Source organism: Toxotes jaculatrix, chromosome 17, assembly GCF_017976425.1.
Source record: "Toxotes jaculatrix isolate fToxJac2 chromosome 17, fToxJac2.pri, whole genome shotgun sequence".
In the NCBI taxonomy this organism is placed as follows: domain Eukaryota; kingdom Metazoa; phylum Chordata; class Actinopteri; family Toxotidae; genus Toxotes; species Toxotes jaculatrix.
In genome coordinates, this window is record NC_054410.1 from 7,915,277 (window position 1) to 7,938,460 (window position 23,184).

Here is a 23,184-nt window from a genome sequence, read left to right on the forward strand (position 1 = left end):
CCTTGCACTATATGGCGACCGCTGACGTTCGAACTGTGGGCCAGCACTTCCGGTCAAAACTTCCGGTGATCTAACAGCGACCGAGTTACATTAACAGAGAGATTATCCGCTGTTTTCAACGTTTGACGCTTTTTAGTTGAGGTGCATACGAACAAAAAAAAAAAAAATACGGCACCCTGAAAAAAGCGCTAACTTTTCTCGAACAGAAGAAACGATTCAATCCGGAGCAGAGAAAGCATAACCTATCGCTATCGGGCCTTCTAAAACATCTACAGGACAACTGACCTAAATGTTAGCTGCATAGCTAGAGCTATGTAAATAAAATAATCTCTCTGTTAATGTAACTCGATCGCTGTTTTCTGTCGCTCTCGCTGTCTTCCGCTGTCGCTGTTAGATCACCGGAAGTACTGGCCCACACACTCAGGTTCTAACGTCAGTGGTGGCTATACTGTGGCTAGACTGAAAAGTTGGTTAGCCACTGTTCTGCTCAATGCTCGCTTGCTAGCTGGCTTCAAACTGGGGAACGGACTTCCTGAACGGGAGTGTGTCTCCGTGTCTTATTGAGACACGCCGCTGTTCAGGAAATCCATTCCACATTTCGCAGCCAGTTAGCAGAGCAGCTGGCAGGGAATCACCTGTGGAGTCATTTCAGCAGATATTAATACACAGACATGGTCCATGGATCGGAAATCTCCGCAGGTTGGATCGGAAATTTCCCATCCGTGAAATATGTTGGTATCAGGGCCGATCCGATCCAGTATCGTATCGGTTCTGATACTGGATCGGATCGGCCCCATCCCTACCGTATCTTACAGGGGTCTCACTGTTCGTTGTTTTTCAGGATCTGCCGAACAACATGATCCACCAGGTGCCCATCAAGTCCCTGCCTCAGGAGTGGCTGTGGTGTGAGACCTGGTGTGATGACAGCTCCAAGAAAAGCGCTAAGACAATAGATCTGGTAACAAAAGTTTGCTTTGTGTGTGTGTGTGTGTGTGTTGTTGTCAGGGACAGTATCAGGAAAAAATACTCAAAAAACAAAGTTTTTTACAACACCAGATTTGTTGCAAGTGAGATGCCTCTTAACAGCCACCAGAGGGAGACAGGCCATCTGTGGCTAAATAATTAAATTACTGTAGAGTAATGGGTTTCTTATTGGATAAATTGAGGGACTCACATTTAAAAACAACAAACCCTGAAATAAAAAAAAAAAACATTTCCCTACGCTTATTAAGGCTTAAGGTTTGGGTAAATTGTGAAGATAATCTTAAAAAAAAAAAAAAACAAGCAGGAAAGAAAAAGAACAGAGGAAGATTATTTGCACCCCCTTAACTAAAGCCCTGAAACCTGTAATGTTCACTCAAGTTACAGACTATAAAGGTTCACCTCATTTTCCCTGATTTCAGTGCAACAACCCCATGACCAAGGAGCCCAAGCTGCAGGCTGCAGTGAGGATCGTGGCCGAGTGGACTGATTACGACCAAGAGATTAAACGCCTGCAGACCAGAGTCCACGAGGGAGCGAACCACAGAACAGATCAGCAGGGCACAGGTACCTAACACAACAGACACACACACATACACAGGTTTAATTTATACTTAAGGAGAAATTAGGAAAACAAAGTTAATGTGGCAAGCGCATTAATCAAGCTCGTCTCTCTATCAGATGTTCACACGGAGTTGTGAGGATCCTGCAGTGGCAGTGATGAGGAAGTGAACTGGACTCTGTTTAAAGAGTCTGCTTCATGAAGAGAAGCTCCTCTCATGCCTCGGGGACTGCTGACCACAAACAGTGCTAGATGGTAAAAATGATGTTCTGTTCTGTTCTTTTTATAATGTGTGATGGGGAGTTTTTCTGGTCGGGTTTAAGAGGCTTTTCTGTATGCGTGTGTGCAAGCGGTGAGAATGTATTTTGTGAAGCAAATTATGAATTAAATGTTTCTTTTCAGTGTAGTTTTTCTTTCCCTTGTAATAGATGTCAGTGTGTAAGTTTGCACTGATTCTGGTTCTGGCTGTGGTCAAAGCACAAAGGGAGGTGGGCTCCAGGAAATCTTGCTTCTGGTTTACTTGGGCCCCTGACAAACCAAACATCTGGGATGGGAAAGATTTCTGCTCACTCACTGGGATAAAACATTCATTTAAAGCTGTTAGGCATTCCTCTGGAATAGATGAATAGTACAGGTATACTTATAAACAAGCGCTTATATGAAGGTCTGGAAAATCATGGATAATTTGGGGATTTTCAGAATCTTAACTGGGCCAAATGTTTGAAGTCAATATGATGATTTTTTTTTTTAATCAACAAATTAATGCAAAAATAATAGGAAAATAATTAAACTGACATTCAGAGTAGTGAATTCTGTTTAGAGTTTATCAGTACACTTTACCTTAAAGCAGCAGAATTATGTAAAAAACAATATCATATCTACTCTGCCCCACCTGAGATATTTTTTAAAAAAGCAGTGAGTGAGTCTGGGAAATTAATGTCACAGCTACGTATAAAATATACATTATACTGTACAGTGGTGGATCAGCTTGTCATATTTCTTTTCAAGTGACTTTTGGTTCCCAATCTAAACTTCGCAACAAGTTAAGGGAATGTGAATGTAATTCAGAAATGAGTAGAGATGCTGTTAATGAGGTTTACACTCATCATCTGGTATTTGGCATGAAAATTCAGGACAAAATCAGCAGGCTTGATTGACTCACCAGTTTCTTGTGGAATATTAAATGTCACCGTGACTCTCAGGGAAGAACGTTTGAAGCTTGTGCAGGCTGCAGTACAAAGTGTGAAACAGGAGAAAGGGGAGAGTTTGTGATCCGGTTGACTTTACGGTACTGTAAGGGAAGAGCAACCATGATATTAGAGCTCGGCTGAAAAATATTGCATTTTCTGTTTCTCTGTAACATCCATGGATTTGTCATTTTCATCATGTTTTGACTGTCAGATATTTTTGTTAAATAAAAGCCCCCAATAAATAAAGTGGCCCAATGTATTTTCACTGTTTCGTGTTTACATTTGTTCAACTGTCTACAGACCAGGGGTACTACTCAGGGAGGAAAGGTGTAATTAATTTTGGGGGGGGAGACTAAGTTACTTACATTTACCCAAATTAGATGTTTACACCTGAACACCATGTGTTGCAATTCAAGGTTTGCAAAAAAACTAGTTAGCAAACAAGCACAAAAGGAAGAAAATGGGTAAATGGTACAGTTAGGTAAAGGTAATATACATAAAAAAATATGTATATCAGAATAGTTAATAACACTAGAACAGCTCCAACAGTGACAGAAATAATGAATTAAATGGTTGATATACTTACATAATGGGTCAATGTGGTTGTTCCCCTGTGTGTAAGATATCGACCCCTCCCTCAAACCACACAAACCCTGTCACTGGAACATTTCAGACTTTTATTGTGATCCATTTGAAAAAATGTTTTACAAAAGGTAACATTCAATTTTTACACCAATTCTTTAAAAAAATCACTTAAAATAAGGTTTTGATACAACAAATTCAGTTAACTAAGTAATGGCTTCTATAAACAATGTGAAAAGAAGGTAATATACATGTAAATGAATGCTACAAACGCAAGGACAAAGGGAGGAAGGGATTACATTAATTAAAATAAAAAAACAAAAACAACAAACAATGGCATGATTGTTTTCCTTTTGACTTGAGTGACATCTGGCCAGAATTATCAACAGAGCAGTTATTGCAAAACTAATCCCACATCATCTGGTGTCCAACTGGAATGTTCGATGACAAAAACGCCCTCGGGGGCTCGCTGATTTGTTGCATCCGATTCTCAGTTTTTGTCACATGGCAACATCGGCGCACGCTCTCCTCCTGCAGCCATGTGCGGCTGACAATGACAACGAAAAAAAAAAAGCCTTGCGGGAATTCAGAGGTAACCGCTCTACGCTTTGAAAACCTATGATCACCATCATGTGGCTTTGACTTAGACGACACCCGGACCAGAGAAGGGACACGGAAAAAACGAAATACGATGCAAATTTACAACAAAAATATGCAAAAGGAAAGAAAAATAGAGACAAGCACAGCGGACGGTGTGCTCGTGAGGACAGATGAGACATTCTGTTCAGACTGACCGGATGCTGGAAGAAGTTGCTCTTTTTCAGAGCGGCTTGCATCTATTTTTTGCCACCCCTCGGGGTGGGCAAACAACTTCAGATCAGTAAACAGTGGCACTGTCGTCCTTCTCTGACTGCCTGAACCTCCCACTCTGTTTGAAACAGCATGGCCTGACATCAGCGTCACCGTCCTGCGGGCTGTCAATGATTGGGCGACAGCTGCAGCAAAGGAAAAACTCCACATTCCAAGGGAAAACGCTGATTCGACTTCTTGCTGAGAATTAAATGAGAAACGGGGAAAACAGTTGGACTGGCTCCTACCAGCACCTATACAGCCCCCTCTAATTAACACGCTGCATCTTGTTTGTTTAAGAAGTACAAAAACCAAGGTGGAAAAACATCAATCTTTGAACAGAGCTGGGCTTTATACTAAGCTAAGCTAAGCTAACCAGCCGCTGGTGGTAGCTTAATTTTTACTGTACAAACATGAGAGTGGTATCACTTTTCTCATCCAACTTCTCAGTAAGAAAGCGAAAAAGCATATTTCCCAAAATGTCACACAATGCCTTAAAAAAAAAAAGAGCAGCAGCGGTGCAACAGCTCAGCATGGATGTTGCGCTGCTTCAAACAGAGCGCTCAGTTTTGTCAGAACTCTCCAGAGACAAGAACTCAAATTAATCCCAGAGAGGTTCACTACTTCGTTTTCTCTCTACCAGAAACTCCTCCTCGTCATTATCTTCTCCATTTCACAAACACATTTGTCTCCGTTACAGTTACATCATCTGCAAAGCTTAAAAAACACATGCACCTCCAGCATTTTATACAAGAGTATGATACAAAATAAGGCATTTCATTGTGTTGAGTATTCATGTTGGGTTTTTTTTTTTGAGTGTTAATGTGTGTTTTCTTGGGTGTGTGTGCGTGTGTGAGTGTGAGAATGTGAGTGTGTTTACGCGTGTACATAGCAACCACATTTTAATGTTTTTTTTTTGCCCGCCTATAAAAAGACTGCAAAAAACAAACATAAAGTCATGATAACTCTTACTTAAAATATATATATTTGTCATATATATTTACGTATATATTCATATGTAAAAAAAAAACAAAACAAAAAAAGGTAAGAGGGGGGAGGAGAAGAGCCCAAGAGGTCCCTGTGATAGGCCAGTTCTCAAAAAGCCACCTCACCCCATTCACCCCCTCATTCCATGACCTCACCGGGCGCGACGGTGACCAGCTGCAAAGGGATCTCCTGATTGGTTACGAGGTCGTGGGTGGCGGTCTGCAGGATGAGCGTGGTTCCGTCGGCGGTGATGACGGCGTCGGTGGTGGGCGGAGACGTGGAGGAGGGAACCCCGCCTTTTTTATTCTGGTGAGTCTTTATGTGCTTGGCCAGGTGATCGCTCCGCATGAACCTCTTGGAGCACTCCGTGCACACAAACTTCTTCTCTCCTGCAAGATCAGTGCAACAAAAACATTTCACCAGTTAGCACTCCACTCCATGCATAAAGACATTATGTGAAACGATTAATATTTTTAACATAATATCACATTGACTGAAACTCTACAAAGTGGAGTTTGTAAATTTGTTAACTTTCCCAAAAGCTCACTGAACATTGTATAATCAAAAACAATGACTTGAACGGCTTCAGACAAACATCTACGAGGAACACAAAAACATTTTGGTATCTGTTACGTTTTTAACTGCTAACAAGAACTAGCACCTGTCAAATCTAAGTTTACATCCATGTCTGTCCAGACTCATAAAATAAAAGTACTGAAGACATTGAAGGAATTTAATAAAATGGACGAAAAGGACAGATGATGACAGATGCAATGAAATTCCCTCAAGGCATTTTTTTTAAATATCGCGATGAAAAATGGGACGGACAGACAGACAAGGACGTACAAACTCATCAGTCTTCCAAGAAGAGTGCATGTTCCACGTTTACCAGCAAAACCTAGCTCCAAGCTTACTTTTCAAATTTTCATAATAAAATAATTGGAAATAAAAGCAGCAAGTACTTTAAAATAAAACAGCGGTGTTAGGAAGTGACAAGCTTTGTCTCACCTGTGTGTGTCCTCCTGTGTCTCTGCAGCTCGTCGCTCCTGGTGAACCTCTTCCCGCAGAACATCCAGTTGCAGACGAAGGGTCTTTCCCCGCTGTGCCAGCGCAGGTGAGCTCGGAGATGAGACGTCTTCCCGTAAACCTTCCCGCAGCCGGCGATGTGGCAGATGTGTTGCTTCTTCTTCCCCATGCCTGAGCCTCTGTGACACACAGGGAAAATATGGAATGAGTCCAAAATACAAATACTGTAGATGAATTAAGTTGTGGATCACGTAGAAAAATGAAACTAAAAAGCAAACACAAAGGAATGAAAAAAAAAAACGCCAAATGATAGAAAAAAAATCTTACATCCCCAGGATGATAAAGGATGATGCAAACCATTTGCATTTTGTATTTGCATGAATGTTTTTTCATTCAAATACAGATTTGCATGGAAATGTTAATTTTTATTTGCCTGGTGAACAGGATTTAAAACCAGTTCAACAACATAAACACAGGAGTGTAAACTGGTTGCAATGGGTCATTTCAAGTTAACCACAAGTTGCGACACTATAAAAGAAAGATCAAAGACATGCTAATTTGAAGCTTAGAGACATAAAGTGTTTAGAACAGCCACTGCAATGAACAACGTCTGGTTGTAACAGTCCTATCACAGAAAGATGTCTGCATTATACGGTAGTAATTTAATTTCACATTACTGTAATTATGATGTTCGGTAAAACTGTGTGTATCTGTGTGTGCTTTATTTCCCACCTTCCTCCAGACTCTTTGCAGTTGGGGCAGGTGCAGGCTACTCTGCGGAGCCTCTTGCCCTCCCCGCTCGGCGTCTCCATTTCCTCGTCTCCCATCTGAACACGCAGGTTGTTCAGGTCGCTGGGGTTCAGCGTGGAGTCACCGCTCAGCTGCCATTCCTCAGAGTCTGGCTCCTCTTTTATCTGTATACCTGAAACGGGGCAGAAAGAGGCAGACACGGTACAGATTTAGGATGTCCTTCAGTGATTAATGACAAGTGATTTAAAATGTGCACATAAAAATGAAGAATTATAAGTGCGGATGTTCAGTGTGTGCAAGTGTCCCCCGTACCAGCTGGACTGTTTGTATCCTCTCCCTGTGTGTACTGAACTCCCGCTTGTGTTACAGAGTTGACTGTGACAGTCTGGAGGTTGGGTAGGCTGACCTGGCCTGCCTGGCCCAGAGGGAGGGTCTGAACTGGGGCTAAGGTCAACTGCTGGGCCTGACCTTGCCCCTGGGGCAACTGGAGCCCCTGGAGTGACTGGACACCCTGAACCTAGTGAGAGAGATCAGACATATTGTTGCAATTTGAGATAATTCATGGCAAAAAAACAACATAACACTTAAATAATACCCACTGGGAGCTTCTGTAGGCCAGTTTGCCACCACGAAACCCTTCGTATAGCTTACCTGGAAGGTTTGCCACTGGATCTGTCCTGTAGCGGTGACAGTTTGGGCCTGTATGAGGAAGGTCCCTGGGTTGACCAGCTGCACACTCTGTAGAGTCTGACCTGCTGCTGCATTCAGGTCCTGACCTGGAGCCACCTGCGCTACCTGGGCCTGACTGTCCCCAGACAGCTGCAGGATGGGCTGCGAGATAGTGGTGGCGTTAGAGGATGACACCTGCAGGATAAAGAAAACAGCAAAAATAAATTACACACAAAGACTGAGACAGCAGCATTCGTGTCATGTTTCTGTGTAGAAAGTCCTTCTCTTAGAGGATCAATAAAGTATATCTATCTATCTATCTATCTATCTATCTGGTACTGGTTTTCATAGTACAGTGATGTGTCAGCCTTAATAGTAAAATTAAACTGCAACATGTCCAACAGGCTCTGAACTTATCTTTGGTTAAATTTTGAGGATCTAAAACCGTGACAGCTGGTTTGACAACACCACTGCTTTCACAAGCTGATTTTTTCCCCCAGTCTGTATGACTGCACATGAATGCACCATTCAAAAAGTCTGCACTTGAAATTGTTGCTATTGTTGTTGTTGTTATAATAAATGAACATTTGCAAGAAAACAAACAAACCATCCATCTACAAAGCAAATGTACCAAAGTGGGATGATCCAATAAATCCTGGAAATTTGGGATACACATCAGAAACAGTGAACGGTCCAACAAGTGTAATTCCCAGTGTTGAAATTCACTGTAATTACACATTACATGAAACTGTTGTGCTCTATTGTGACCTTAAAGTGGTGTTTCCCATCCATCTTTAATGTGTAATCAAGACCCATCATCACTAGGGCTGGCTATCATTTGATATTTTTAGATACCAGTATTGATATGATGCCTGAGTTTTAAAAACAAAACAATATTTACTTTGAGGGATATTATCATGTTTTTTAATACCTTTTTTCTTTTAACAACTAAAGCACATGAAGGTGGTGAAATTATCCAAGAAAAAAACTACAAAATTACAACATGACATGGTGTTAAAGGCAAGCACCCACCTGGATTTGTTGCAGGTGGTTGTGGGAGTTGAAGTTCTCAGAGGAGGAAGGGTCAGACACGCCTGCAGACACAGCGGTTGCTTGGGTCAGAACCCCAGTGCCATCAATGGTCTCCGGGAGTTGGGAGGAGTTGGAAGAGGAAGTGGTAGTGGTGGTTGGCACGTAGAGCTCTTGGTTGGCATCGCTCACAGTCACCAGTGACTGTTTGCCACCAGCGTCCTGACCTTGACTCTCCAGCGTCTGGCCGCTCATTATCAGCTGGCCCTCGGGTGTCACCCCAGTTGCAATGGGGACCGTCTGCGCACCTGTGAGCCCTAGTGACTCCAGATCCACACTATTTATGGGGACGAATGTTATGTTGCTGGGGATTCCTACAGGTACTGTGCTGGTGTATGCTGTCCCCCCAGCCAGCGGGACACCTTGGATTGACTGTACTTGCCCTGCCTGCGTCAGCAGGTCTGTGGTCGCTGTCGTACCACAACTGATCCCGATGCTGCCCTGGCTTCCATCTTGGAGGAGCTGGATCTGCCCTGTGCCATCATCCAATCCTTGTGTTGGGAATCCTGCAAGTGTCCCATCTGCATTTTGGATTTGGGGGATGACCTGGGCAAAGAAGTGACAATTTTGAGCAACATTACCACCAGAACAGCAGACCTGCAGCATCTTAAACTTGTTTCTGTCTCCTTTTACCTGATACTGAATGCCTGACACTCCATTGGCTGCAGCCTCATTCCCAGATGCTGTAACATAAATGGGCTGGCTGGGAAGACTCCCAATAGGAAGCACATACTGCCCGTTGGACGTGACGATCCCAGAGTTTGGAATGTGAACAACTCCCTGGTCTTCCTTCCCAGTTGAGACAGGAGTTAACACCTCCCATCGGTCTGAACCCGTCAGCTGAATGGCCGACATATCTGTTGTCTGGGAGTAAAATTGGCACTCTGATTAACAAGAACAGATCATAATTCCACAACACGACAGTGGGTCATCTCAGCTTCAGATTAGATCACAAGGAAAGGGAGCCAGCCCTGCTATTGTCTGAAAATCTCTTATGGATGCAGAGCCTGTGCTGTTACATCAAAGAGAGAGTAAATCATAGGCAGTGGAGGATCACGTAGGATGGACGGTAACACAGGCACAAGCTACATGCAGCCACCAACACGAACAGTGAAGATAACGGGCTCAGAAATAGTCGAGAGCAGGGTGTGGGGGATGGGTGGCTATTACAACACAATTGAACGCTACTGTTTTGATTATGGACGCTATCCCAGCCACATTAGCACACCCCCTGCATCCACCAAGCCCAAGGTACACCGGCTATCTTCCAGCGAGCCGACCCAAGTGACTGACTTCAGTGTCCTACCCACTATGGGCGGGTTTTACAGGGGTAAAGTGGGTGGCCGTTATTGAGGGGAACACAGGAAGTATACGGCTTTCACCCCATGCCATCAAAATTTTAAAACGTGTGAACTTCATGCTCTCAAAAACACAACCAGCAATCGAAAGCGAGCGAGAAAGACGAGCTAGAAAATGTCGGATACCTGTGTTTCCGCTGCGCCGCCGGGTTGCAGAAACTCGCTTTGACTGCTGTCCACGTCCGCGGACGCCATTTCTCCTTGTTTCAGAGGCTGCTCTGGCGCTAGCAGGGAGAGAGGGGGAAACTCAGCAAAACTCTGTAATCTTCAACTCCTGCTTGCCAGAAAAGCTCGCAAAGCATCCCCACTCTCAAGTCCAAAAGGAGCTGACTGCGAAATTCAACTTTGCAGCGGAGAGTCTGGGGCGATTTCGGCCCAGATTGACTGTTTACTTTGTCAACTCCGTGGCTAGCCTGCTAGCTCAGTTAGCTAACCATATCTAGCTAGTTAGCAGCAGAGCAAAAGATAAAAAGACGCAGCTTGTTTCGCTGTTTTCTGCACAAACTCACCGATTAGTTGCACGCTTCGATGCGCTAAATGTTTACGTACCAGTCATAGCGTGAATGGTAGTAAGCGGGAGGATTATCTGATCAACTAAACTCCGAACATGATTGTTTTATCAAAGGCGGGCTAGTGTTGATCGGTGAATTCGGGTCGATTTTTTTCTATTTTGATTGACGGTGCGGGAAACACAAAAAGGTGGGACTAACACGCTTGACCGTCCAATTTGCATCACATTACAGGACGTCCCGCCCTTCTTCTCTGAGGCAATTGGCTGAGCGTGATAAACGGCAAGACGTCAGTGGCTACGCGGCATGTCAATCATTCTTTTCATAGGACGTGTGTTTCCTGTTTGTTGTTCAGAGAGACGAGAGAAGGAATGCAGTTGTTGGGATTCTTGAGAAAAGTTTCTCGGAAAAGCGCGGTGTTTGTGTCGAAATTAAACACGTTATTTTATCCCTTAGTGGAAAATAAAGTTATTTGTCTCACTCCTTCGCTGTTGTTTGTACACAGTGGGGGTTCTTGTCGCCATAACAATTAAGTTTTTAAACTTTTGAGTACTTTATGTTCGTCAGCTGGTCTCCATTACGTTACAATCAAAAATTATTACATCCCTGAGCTAACTTATAACTCACCACAAAAGTTTATTTCAGTTACCAGCACTCATTTTATCCGAATTTATTATATTCACAAACGATAAAACATCTAACGCTTTAGTAAATATACCACTCTTATGTTTAAATGTTAGTTATTTATAGAATAATAGTATGAGTATCTCACAAAAATCAACAATATAATTTACCTCCTTCTAATATGGAGGTTAATTATATTAATGTATGTAAAATTAAAAAGTCTGCATTCAATTGTTCACTTACTGTGTTGTTATTTTGATCAGTATTACATCCTTTAATCAACAAATAAAGTTTGTTCAAAATAGTCCAGAGTTTGAACAGCTACAGTCCTACGAACACAGACTGAACAACCTGTGGTGTGTGTGTGTTCAAGGTGAAGTCAGTGTAAGGCAGTTGAAAGCTCCAGCCAGTAGTTCAAGAAACAGCAATAACTCGACAAACATTAAAAGACAGAAAAAGTCAATTTTTTTCCCCCTGCTGTAACATTTAGGTGTCATTTTGTGATTGCTTTAGAGACATCTGTTTAAAATGCTTTTACTTTAAGCTTATTAATAGGTTGCCATTTAAAAGGCAACCTGAGATATTCAATTATATAATATCTTGTTTAAATACATCAATTTATTAACTGATTGCGAAAGCATATGATTATTGCAGGGACACACTCCGGGTTCTGAATTTCTGCACATTACCTACTTTCTTTATGGTGTGACTTTAGCCTCTAACATAAGTAAAACTTAGAAATACACAAAGCCATGACAGAGGATTGTTTCCTTTTATTGACACATGCATATTGATGAGGATGAGGATTTATTAGACCTTTGCTCCCTTTTAAGTAACATCTTAAAACTGTGTTCCGTGTATCCCTATTCCTCTGCAACTCATTACAGGTCATAAAGACCACTGGGTTTCTAGGTCCACAATTTGGCAAGGTTTGGTAAGGGGATGGTAAGTACTCTGAAAAATAAAGACACACTGTGGAGGCTGTGAGGGGATGTGAAACTAGAAGCATTTTGAAGCAGTACAATCCTGATGATGCACTCTTGTAGCTGTCCAGATTCACAATGAAGCATTATCTTGTTATGCACAGTGGAGTTCATAAAGTGAAGAGTCTGGGTTTTTTTGTTTTGTTTTGTTTTTTTCAAGCCAAAACGTAAGTCAATAAAAGCAGTGTGTATAACAACATTCTCTGTTCAGGTGTCTGATCAGGCACTATAAGGGATGCCTGCTTTGCCCTTTCTAAAATAACATTATCCTTCCTGCTCAGAATACAGCACAGCACTGGCCTTAAGTTAAACACAGTGATGGATTTCATTCTCTCTTGGAAGTAAACACACTGCTAGTCAAATGACTATGGACACTGTATATTTTAGCATTTTTCAGTAAGTCTCCAGTGTCTTATCAATTTTAAAGACCAATTTAGGATGGCCTAGTTTTTGTTAACTGTGATGAGGGACCTGTAGCAGACTGCTGTATAATACTCAGAATTCTTTCCCGCACTATTTACATGTTTCCATGGATACAGAAGCCAGTTAGCTGCCTTTAATAAAACACTAATTAAGAGACTCATTAGCCTCTGAGAGCTCACCAATTAATCAGCAGTCATAATGCAGGTAATGATCAAGTAATGACTGCAAAGATAAGCCGTTATTACTCAGAGGAATGAAACATGGTCTTAAAGATAAATGGGAGAAAAAATTCAACATTAATTAAACCTGTTAAGTATCTTTGAGCTGTGTGGCTTAAATGATGAAAACTCACCAGAAAACTGGACATACCCTGAGCATACAGTTTGAATTCTGTTACAGGTTCCTGATCAGACCATTTCCAATTAAGTCAAAAAGTATACATTTTTCTTTTCGGTTATAGTTCAGTTCAGTTGTGACTGTGAATGCTAGTAGGTTAAAAACCATTTGACTGGTAGTGCAGTTGGTTCCATTTCATAGCTCATATTCTTACACATAGGAATGCATGGTGGGTTTGCATAAAACGGTGTTATACAGAATCATTTTAATAGACTGTGGTCCAGACCTGGGAGGCAAGGTGAGTAAATACCTCTGGCCAACCAGGCCGCATGTTGATCCTCAGAATTCAAGAGAGAAGTATGAAAACCAGCAGACAAGTGTAGACCTCAGGGGCCTGACTGAACAGTATTTTGAGTTCTCCCTCTGGTGACTGCGCAGCCTCATTATTTCTTTTTGGGGGCATTGGGTGTGTTGAATTTGAAAAAGATAATGTCCCCGTCCTCCACGATGTAGTTCCTGCCCTGTTGCCTGTATTTGCCAGCAGCCTGAGAAAGTGAGGGTGAATATCAGAAAGGTGTAAATTTAAGGTGTATTCAGTTATTTCTCAGAAAATCAACATAGTTATAGACAGAAATTCAACAGTGCTGCAGTTCCAGATTCTAAATGGGCTCTATACAAATACACACCTTGACTGCACTTTCACTGCCCTCCTCCTTGAAGTCACTGTACTTCATCACCTCGGCCATGATAAAGCCTTTCTCAAAGTCAGTGTGGATCTTTCCTGCAGCTTGAGGAGCCTTTGAACCTTTCTGTTGAATCAAAACAGAACTGAAAATCTCAAAAACATAACTGCAAATATATCAACACACTGCCACCTTGAAGAATCTTATGCTGCCCACGATGGCGATGGTGTCAAATAAGACAACTCAGGTGAAAAACATATGTCCGATTTGTTTTTGTTAATCAAACAGCAAACGGTGTGATTGCTTAAGAGACATCCGTTTTAAATTGTTGTACTTTTACTTTAAGATTATTAATGCATCATTTAAAAGGCAACCTGAGTTATTCAATTTATAATATCTTGTTTAAATGCATCAATTTATTAACTGATTGTGATAGCATATGATTATTCCAGGTATACTCCAGGTTCCAAGTTGCCTAAATATCTAAACAAGAATTTTACAAAATGTGGTTTGTTTTAGTAAAAATATGATAAATTATTATAAATTTAAAAAGTAATTGCAAATGACACTATTTAAACAACATTACAAAATCCCATTAGTCTAGGACAGGGGTGTCCAAACTGTTCCACAAAGGGCTGTGTGGCTGAAGGTTTTTGTTCCAACCAAACAGCAGCACACCAGACTTGACTCATTTAATCAACTGATCTCAGTCTTCAGACAGCTGATTGGTCAAACTGTGTGCTCTTCATTGGTTGGAACAAAAACCTGCAGCCACACGGCCCTTTGTGGAACAGTCTGGACAACCCTGGTCTAGGATCTATCAAGAGTTAATCCACAAAGGTAATACTGAGCTGTGAAGAAGAGTTATTCATATCACCACACTCACCCTGATGGTCCACGCTCGCACCTCGTCTGGTCCCGCTGTGAAGAAGTATTCCAGTTGTAGCGCTGCATAGCCGGTCTTTATTATTTTGGTCAGAACACTAAAAGCACAAAGAGGACCAAACCTGATCAGCCACGATGGAGCAGTTTAAGCAAAAATGTATCTTTGAACAACACACTCAGTGATTAAAGCCCCACATCTGTATATGTTTGAATAAACTGCATTACACCTGTTATTTTAACAATAACAGAGGAGTATTTAATCATCTCTCATTGTCTTTGACAGATTTACACAATGATGCAAACTTTATTTATATATTCAGTGTCAGCTGACTCAAAGGCTTTCTGAACTGCAAACACTTGTACCCGCCATTTATAATGGCATTTAGGTGTGGCAGGCTGCTGGTATTGGCTCCCTGGAATGAAGCCATCACTAATAGATATGGCTGTGAATTTCCTGTCGTGACATGTTAAAATGCTTTCTGTGGAAAAAAAAAACATCTACTGATTTATGCAGTTGACTTAAAATAATGTTTACCTGTCAAACCACAAGCAACAATTCCATTACAGTGACTGTGAGGCAGATTCTTGCCACATTATGCGTGTGTATGTCTCACCTCTGTGTCTTCAGTTCCTCGCAGTACTTATTCCTCTCCTCCTCTTCCATGTCCAACAGTTTGAACTCCAGAGCTCCACTCAGGGGAATGACCAGAGCACCTGGATCATGGGCATCTACCCACTCCTTGATTTTTGCCAACCTTTGGAAAACGAGCGGCAGGTGATGGATTTCATTCTATCACAAATAATGTATGGGACATGTAGACACACAGGGTAATAGCAAGTGAAAGCAGACATACCACTTGTTCTTTTTTCTGATGTAATCCTTCTCAGAAAGATTCACCAGGTAGATCATGGGCTTGGATGTCAGAAACAGGTATTTGTTCAAAACCTCAATCTGTGGAGAGACATTAAAAAAGTTTGAAAATAAGTTTAGTCTTCTCAGGAAATCAAACCCTGTCCCTGATGCAGCAGACTGAAAACGTTTCCAATCAAAAATATAAACTAAGAATACACTGTATCTTTCCAGTGATCAACACAATGGCCCAGTAATAAATTACTTTAGAAATATATATTTGTGCATTTACTGTAGACACACAAACACAATGAGATTATATAAAAACACTCTTAAGTGCACACACGTCGTACCTCTTTGTCGTTCCACTCGTGGTAAAATCTGACATGTTTCTTTTCGTCCACCACCCAGTTCTTTACCTTCACCATGATATCCTAAAGCAGGAAGCAGCAGCCAAGATTGATGACAGATTATGATCCCCCCCCACAATAGTGACACAAATGTAAAACAGGACAACAGATGCACAGCAAATGCTCAACACACTTTACTTACATATTCAGGTTTGAGTTTTTTGTCACCTCCTCTGACTGCGGTTTTCTCCAGTTTATCGATAATTGGAGCGATCATTTCCTCATCTTTTAGTCGGAGCTCCTCGTGGATGATCTCGATGTCCCGAACAGGGTCGACGTTACCCTCCACGTGGATAATATCCTCGTCGTCAAATGCACCTAAAACACACAAGCACTGACAGATGTAGTCAGCCTGTTGAAAATATTTACACATGTTGAAATCTAAGCGTCTTTCAATGTTGTTAAAGGCAAATTCCACTTTTCTGCTTTGCTATTCCTACACCCTTAACAGATCAGTCAGTATTTACTACTTACTTGTTTTAACAAGTCATTCTTAAAGTTATAAGTTGGAGAATTGATCTTACTGGGGTGTAAAAGATCAAACTGCAATCAATGGGACACTGATTTTGTTGACCTCCGAGACTTTAGATTGCCCACCTAGGTAAAACCTCAATTTTAGAAATGCTACCATATAAACTTAATATTGGTCTGAAAAAAATCTATTAGGTCCTCTCCCAGTCTTTCATTTTGCATGTCTAGTAGATCAGAAATGTAAAAACAAATGGGTCTTTATTTCTCTTTAAGAAGTGTAGTAATGGCTCTGACTTGCCCTCCTAACACCTGTCCACTCTACTCAGTTGTTGCTATACAGCAGCTGCAGAGGGCAGTAGTAATGACAACTCACGGGTCATGTGGAAGATGCCGTCACAGGCACTGATGTGGGAGAGGAAGGCATTTCCAAGTCCCTGTCCTGCGTGAGCTCCCTTCACGAGACCAGCAATGTCCACAACGTTGAGGAACGCAGGAACCTTACTAAAGAGACACAAAAAAAGCCAGAGAAGGAGGGCTTGTCAGTGAGATGGTATAATGTGAAACAGACCAGACTAATGACACTTTCTTTAAATCTTCCTTCCACCATACGCTTCTCCCCTGTGTTGTGTGTGTTGTGTTTTGTTTCTTTTCGTGATTACCTGGGTGTGCACTGTAAATAACTGAGACATTACACACACCTGGCTGGTTTGTGGTACTGGCAGAGGAAATCAAAGCGCTCATCGGGAACAGGTACCCTGCTCTCATTTGGGTCAATTGTGCAGAATGGGAAGTTCTCTGCAGCAGCTTGGCTTTTGGTCAGCACGTTGAAAAATGTGGATTTCCTGCAGAAGAGAGAGTGAGGAGAGGGTCGGCTGCAGTGCAATAATCAGCCCAATATTTGTTTATTATCTCACAATATCTACATTGCGAGTGACATGTACATACCCAACATTAGGTAATCCCACAATTCCAATTTTCAGAGATGTGCCAAATCGTCCAATTAATGGGGCCTGTTTCGGTGCTTCTCCCTTTTTGGGGGGCATCTGCAAGCGTTACGACAAGTCGGTTACACCATCACACCCATGACAAAATAACTCACCAAACTAAGAGATTTATTTGAATCGGCACCAGTCTGGGTTCTTAACCAGTGGGTAGCTCCACTTAAAACGTGTACACTCATGCTCATTCAAACACAGCATGCTAACGCTAGCTAGCCGCTAACTGGAACCACTCCTAGCTGTTAGCTGGAACATCTCACCGGACACAGAGTCCTGTCTGCCTTTCCCCCTCATTACAAACAGCCCGAAAACTGTTTAGCTGTGGGACCTTCTCATTTAGTACCTTTATATCTGTCCTTCGCCTGTGTGCTACGTGGTGTTCACGGGACTGATAACTGCTCACACCGGCCACTCCACTGGAAAGACAAGCTGAATCGCAAAGCGGAAGTGTTTTGACGTAAGCGGTCCCTGATTGGTCGTAGAAAGAGCTTGAACGTTTCGTCAAATGTGCGTCAACCGGAAGATTGGATCAATTGGAGACTTTATTTACTCCGTTTTATTTTCTATCGTTATTTCAAGTAGTGTAATCTATAACATCTGTGAAATGTCCGATATATATGTACACACATTTTTGTTACGTTTATTTCGACGTTTGTCTTTCAGAGGTCCGTCGCTAGGTGTAGCCATTTTACAAGATTCGTTCAAGAACATGCACGACAGCTGCAGGAAAAAGTTTGGGCAAATTACATATTTAGATTTTTTTATGTGAACGAAAATGCAACAAAAAATAACACATTGCCATTAAACCCATGTTTTAAATAGATGTATTTTCTTTTTACTTAAAAAAAAATTCACTGGGCTGCCAAAATGTTTGCATACAACTCTAAGCCAATTTACTATTTACATGCAAACATACTTTCGCATTATTTATTTATTTGCAACTATTAATCGAATCAATTACTTGTTGAATCCAAAATAGCAAAAATAAATATCAAAAACATGTATTATGTGACACATAAGACATAAGTATGATGGTTTTGGACAGCTGGTCTGACAAAACAGGACATCTGAATACATCAGGTTGCCCTGTAGAAAACAATCATCAGTTTTCACTTAAGCTGACAAAATTCTAAATATTAGTAAAAACAAAAGTCTATCTTGGCAATTACAAACCAAAACAGCTGACACATACAGCTGCTGTGACTTAGAAACATTACAGTGCATAGTATTTCTATTACCAAAATATTTTTTAAAATTTCAAAATGGAACAACGCTGCATGAGTCTAAGCAGTAATTTATTTTTATTTCTGTCAAGAAAAAAAAAAGTTGATGGGGCTCCAGGGTACAACACCTGCAGCCTTCTTGCCTTTAAATCCATGCAAAATACAACCATTACATTGTTCTACAGTGTTAATAAACAACAGAGCAAATGACCCAAGTAATTTTTTATTGTTTATATACAACCCCCTGCCCCCCAAAAAAGTACTTTCCACCAGGAAAACACAAAATTAAAAAGAAACATGGTATTTAAAACATATCTCAGACATTTTGACGGTTTAAGAAACCAGCTACAAACAGCAAAATGAGAAACTGTAATATAACTTTCACAGAAAATCCTTCTAATGTAAAAACAAGTCTGTCAAGCTAATCATAAACAAGGTAGACCTTCATTTGATTACCACCACACAAGGTTCTGTCTTGCATTTCTGTTTCTTAGCTACTGGTATTTCCAAAATCCACTTCACATATTTGAATGAAAGTGAAGGGAAAGGTCAATGGTATTTGGTCAGATCTTGGGCATTGGCCATTTCCACCTGAATATAATTTTCTGCCAACAAATATGGTAAAGATTAAATCACCAATAATGTTGTGGGTATCAGATAGACTGCATTAGGATAAGCTTGTTTAGCCTTTAATACATAAACAAACCTTGAATTCCCATCACATAAGAAGGTCAAAAACATAAAAAGAAACAAGCATCAAAACAATAACACTAAATCTGTCATTGATTCTTCTCACGCTGCTCAGTAGTGACCCCCTGGGGGAAAAAAAAAGACAAAAAGAATATGAATATATTTAATAAATGGTCATTTTTGTGGATTAAATCAATTGTAAACTGCTCCATTGACAGCGCAAAAGCGAAGGTTACATAAATATATGAATTTCATTTAAACTGTAAGTCAGTCAATGTATTCTCCGCTAGAAACGTGGTTCAAACATACGTGGCGAGTAGGACCGGGATCGGGATCGAGAGCGGTACCCTCTGCTGTAGTAAGGAGAAGGCGATCTGCGTCTTTAGAGGGAAAAAGAAAACCACTTCACTTCACCTGAGACCTTCAATGATTAGGATCACTGAATTAACTTATTCATTTGAGCCAGAAAATTATGAAAGCTGAACATGACATCACAATTTACTCTAAAGACTCCTGACCAACTTAATATCAGTAATATTTACTCTAGATCTTTAAAGTATTCTTATATAACATTAAGACAACTCCATTCCAAAAATTAATCATTTTAATTGCTGCAGTCCTATCAATAGTCAACATCAAGTGAAATACCGAACAGATCACAAAGAACCCACCTGTATGATCTGTACTCCCTGTCGTCATAACGATCATAGTCACGATCGTAACCTCTATCATAGCCTCTGTCGTAGCCCCTGTCGTAGTCTCTTGAGACGCGACGCGACGAACCGCCACTGCTGCCGCCGCCACCGCCACCACCCCCACTACCACAAAAAAAAAAAAAAAAAGAAATAATAATATAACATAGAATAGAATAAAAAGAAAATAACCCTGCAATAAAAATATAAAAAGCTGCTTGGTTGAAAAACACTCACTATGTGGGACGTCCCATGTAGATTCCAGGAGTGGGAGTGTGGGCTCGTTTAGTGATGGAGAAATCCACTCGGATCCTGCGTCCATCAAGCTCCATTCCATTAGCCCGCTCCTTGGCCTGAAACACAGTCAGAAGTACACCCTTTATGTAGTAAAATAATGAAGTAATATAAGTGTGAAATAAACACACTTCCTCTCCTACTTAACACAATGCACTGTCAAAAAAACAAGCATCCATCACAGGTTACTGGAGTCCAAAGTAAAATATTAAAACTGATTACAGTGAAAAGTATTTCATGAGATAAAAATGTATTTACTGTGAAATGGAAGGCATAGAGCCAACATAGTACAAAAATACATATCCCCGTCTTATTCTCCCTACCTCTTTAGAGTCTTCACAGTTTTCAAAGTAGACAAAGGCGAAGCCTCTTGAGCGCCGTGACTGTTGGTCATACACAATGTTGACATCACTCAACGGACCGTATTTAGAGAACACCTCCCTCAGATCCCTCTCAGTGGTGTACAGGCTCAGTCCAAACACACCCAGACAGTTGTTAGGGTCTGGGTTGGCCTGTGAGAGTAAAGAGGAGAGGAGAGTGAAAAAAATTGTAAGCAAACAATCTGCTGCATCACTGCTTTAGTTCTGATCTGAGGACCTAAAATCTGAGGATCTAAGATTGCACACCACAAAGGGGCTTTACTCATAATTTTATCAAATAAAGAAACTGAAAACATTAGTGTATCCATGATGTTTCTTTGCATCAAGTACTGTGAGGGTCTTTGAGCCTTTACATACCCTGTTGCCAATGTGCCTGCGTCGGTTTGACATGGGGGAACGGCTATGGCTCCTACGGCGGCGGTACTCCCAACTACGAGATCGGCTCCTGGTGCGACGTCGGTGGGAGCGGGAACGAGAGCGGGAGTAGTGCCTGCGCGAGCTTCGGTGGGACCGGGACCTGGAGATATAACATACATTTAACTTCGAATATGTAATTTCCTTGAAATTACAAAACTTTGAAAGCTAAGGCATGTCTTACCTGGATTTGGATTTGGATCTGGATCGAGAACGAGATCTGGACCTGGAACGGCGGGAGCCATCTTTGGAGCGTGCTGGTGAGTGGCTGGTGGACTTTGCAGAGCCCCGAGGGGACGCGCTCCTCGAGCCAGGCCGCGAGTCCTGGACAGACCAGACACTGAAGTCAGAAACACTCTAAAGCCAAGCGTTTGACAAAAATCAAGATTAAAGGGACAGGAAATGACTGCGCTCGTCCTCTACATGCCCCTTTCAGAAGGAGTTCACCACATTTTGGTATTTAACAGGTTTGACACTAGATATTTAGAAATTTGATGATATAAGATCATACATTGCAACAAATATTTAAAGTAAAATTTAAACAAGTTAGCTAAAATTCAGACTGAACAAAAAATAAACCTAAAAGGTATGGAGGGATTGACCAGTGATGTTTCTGATACAGAGAGGAAATAAATCATGCATGCTTTAGAGAAAGAAACAGGATGAAATAGAGTAATAACATAGCAGGCTGTTAGGAAATTACTCATACCCTGGTAAACTTCTGATCTTAACTTCATAACTTCTTTAACTTCATTACTTCAAAACAACCCTTCATTTCTTCTTTCTTCTCTTTGACATTATGACTTCTTTTTTCCTCCTCTTCCCCCATTTACCATCTGCCATTACAACACTAGTAGTGGGGACAGATCTTGATTGCTTCTTTTCAGCATCCAATACATTAGCATGCATCAACACCATCAGCTTCAAACAATAACAACTTCGCATCTGAAACGTCTTCCGCGTTTTTCTTTCTTCCAACCTCAACCTTAACAAAGAACAAACAAGGGTGATAAGGCATGTTGGTTTCTGATAAAAACCAAAAAGGTACAAATAAAACAACAGCAAAACCAGGAAAACAACACAGATTAGCTGAATACACTTTCATGTGATTAGCTTGCTATGGTTGTGAGAGCTGCAACACTTAGTCGATTAATCGATTAGGTACTTGATAGAGAAATAATCAGCAACTTTTATGATAAACAAATGGTTAGAGTAAAAAATTTTTTTAAGAAAATTTCTCCAACTTTTCATGTTTCAGCTTCTCAAATGTTAATATTTTTTCTGTTTTCCACAGACCTACATATAAATGTAAACTTAATATCTTTTTGACAAAAAAGTTTTTGTTTTTGACAAAACATTTGCCTTTTTGTATTGACCAAATGAGTAATCGATTAATCGAAAACAGAGCTCACACTTTTATCAATAAAATAAAAAATAATCACGAGTTGCAGCTCTTCGTTGTTCTTGAGCTACCATTTACTAACACAAAACTAACCGTTAATCTAAGTATTAACTAGCAGTTAATGTTTTATATTTGCAGGTATTGACTAGTCGGTATTGATAACGCCATATTAACAATTGAACAACAAATGAGCGGTAAAGTGAAAGTAGCATGGCCAGGCGGCGGCCACATCTCTCCACTGGCGTGCTTTGTAGGCCTCATGATTTAGCTTAGCTAACGTTACAGCATGATAAACGACACAGTTACACTAGTTACTTTGGAACGTATCACTTGAGATTACTCACACAAAACTGTACGGTTAGCCTTAGACATAACAGTCCTAAGGCCAGTTTTCAAAAATCGTTTCCATTACCAGATATCAAAACGCAGCTAACAGCTAAGCTAGCTAACCATCGTTAGCCACCGTTAGCTAGCTTAACTTCTTGTTTCGAACCATTATTTTATTATGAATAAAAACTCACCTGCTCCCTGAACTCTTTCTCGTTGTCGCTCATATTTACGTAACTAGGCTGCAGATGTGTAAAAGTATGTGGTAAACTGGCTTTAAACGCCTGCTTCAACGTGACACTACCGAATTTACCGCAAAGCAAACCGGTTCGATCTGAACTGGATAACGATGGATTCTGCAGCTAAAAGAGGTCATTGTCCTCTTCCGGTTGGATTTTCAGAATAAGGGCGTCGTCACAACACATCTTTGCAACACAGCCTAAAAACTTTATTTGGCAGAAAAGCAAATTTTTAAACTGCAAGTAAATAGTGTAAATTAAGCGTAATAATTAAAAAGTAAAAATCGAGTGTAATTAAATGTAGCCTA

General features: G+C 40.9%; 4 protein-coding genes across 7 annotated transcripts in view; 1 reads left to right on the plus strand and 3 right to left on the minus strand.

Annotated features, from left to right (window-relative positions):
• The window catches only part of uggt1 (UDP-glucose glycoprotein glucosyltransferase 1), a 51,818-nt gene extending 48,826 nt beyond the window's left edge, over positions 1-2,992 (plus strand). Inside the window, exons 38-40 of the mRNA XM_041060056.1 lie at positions 842-958; positions 1,404-1,548; positions 1,663-2,992. Of these exons, the coding sequence (XP_040915990.1) occupies positions 842-958; positions 1,404-1,548; positions 1,663-1,682 (282 nt within the window). The 3' untranslated portion in view covers positions 1,683-2,992. The remainder of the gene's footprint in view (positions 1-841; positions 959-1,403; positions 1,549-1,662) is intronic.
• Positions 2,993-3,396: 404 nt separating this feature from the next.
• On the minus strand, positions 3,397-10,740 carry LOC121196885 (transcription factor Sp3-like). Of its 3 annotated transcripts, none has more exons than XM_041060058.1 (9): positions 10,593-10,740; positions 10,170-10,267; positions 9,319-9,549; positions 8,629-9,231; positions 7,579-7,791; positions 7,240-7,444; positions 6,910-7,099; positions 6,160-6,356; positions 3,397-5,540 (listed from the first exon to the last, which is right to left on the minus strand). In XM_041060058.1, the coding sequence occupies exons 1-9, from the start codon at positions 10,597-10,599 to the stop codon at positions 5,290-5,292; spliced, it is 1,995 nt and encodes a 664-aa protein (XP_040915992.1). In that variant the 5' UTR covers positions 10,600-10,740; the 3' UTR covers positions 3,397-5,289. The 3 variants fall into 3 exon arrangements, with proteins under 3 accessions (XP_040915992.1, XP_040915993.1, XP_040915994.1); XM_041060059.1 differs by having other exon boundaries at positions 10,553-10,725; XM_041060060.1 differs by lacking the exon at positions 10,170-10,267 and having other exon boundaries at positions 10,593-10,720.
• A 1,194-nt stretch (positions 10,741-11,934) lies between these two features.
• LOC121197554 (obg-like ATPase 1) lies at positions 11,935-17,650 on the minus strand. The gene is made up of 11 exons (XM_041061219.1): positions 17,559-17,650; positions 17,163-17,260; positions 16,916-17,059; positions 16,591-16,718; positions 15,889-16,064; positions 15,690-15,770; positions 15,341-15,438; positions 15,101-15,241; positions 14,488-14,584; positions 13,605-13,727; positions 11,935-13,463 (listed from the first exon to the last, which is right to left on the minus strand). The coding sequence occupies exons 2-11, from the start codon at positions 17,258-17,260 to the stop codon at positions 13,362-13,364; spliced, it is 1,188 nt and encodes a 395-aa protein (XP_040917153.1). The 5' UTR covers positions 17,559-17,650; the 3' UTR covers positions 11,935-13,361.
• An 849-nt stretch (positions 17,651-18,499) lies between these two features.
• On the minus strand, positions 18,500-22,987 carry LOC121197072 (transformer-2 protein homolog alpha-like). Of its 2 annotated transcripts, XM_041060452.1 has the most exons (9): positions 22,832-22,960; positions 21,618-21,893; positions 21,093-21,232; positions 20,852-21,011; positions 20,438-20,626; positions 20,058-20,173; positions 19,800-19,946; positions 19,438-19,508; positions 18,500-19,253 (listed from the first exon to the last, which is right to left on the minus strand). In XM_041060452.1, exons 4-9 carry the CDS (start codon positions 20,882-20,884, stop codon positions 19,240-19,242), a joined length of 570 nt encoding a protein of 189 aa, XP_040916386.1. In that variant the 5' UTR covers positions 20,885-21,011; positions 21,093-21,232; positions 21,618-21,893; positions 22,832-22,960; the 3' UTR covers positions 18,500-19,239. The 2 variants fall into 2 exon arrangements, with proteins under 2 accessions (XP_040916386.1, XP_040916385.1); XM_041060451.1 differs by lacking the exon at positions 21,618-21,893 and having other exon boundaries at positions 22,832-22,987.
• Positions 22,988-23,184: the final 197 nt, after the last annotated feature.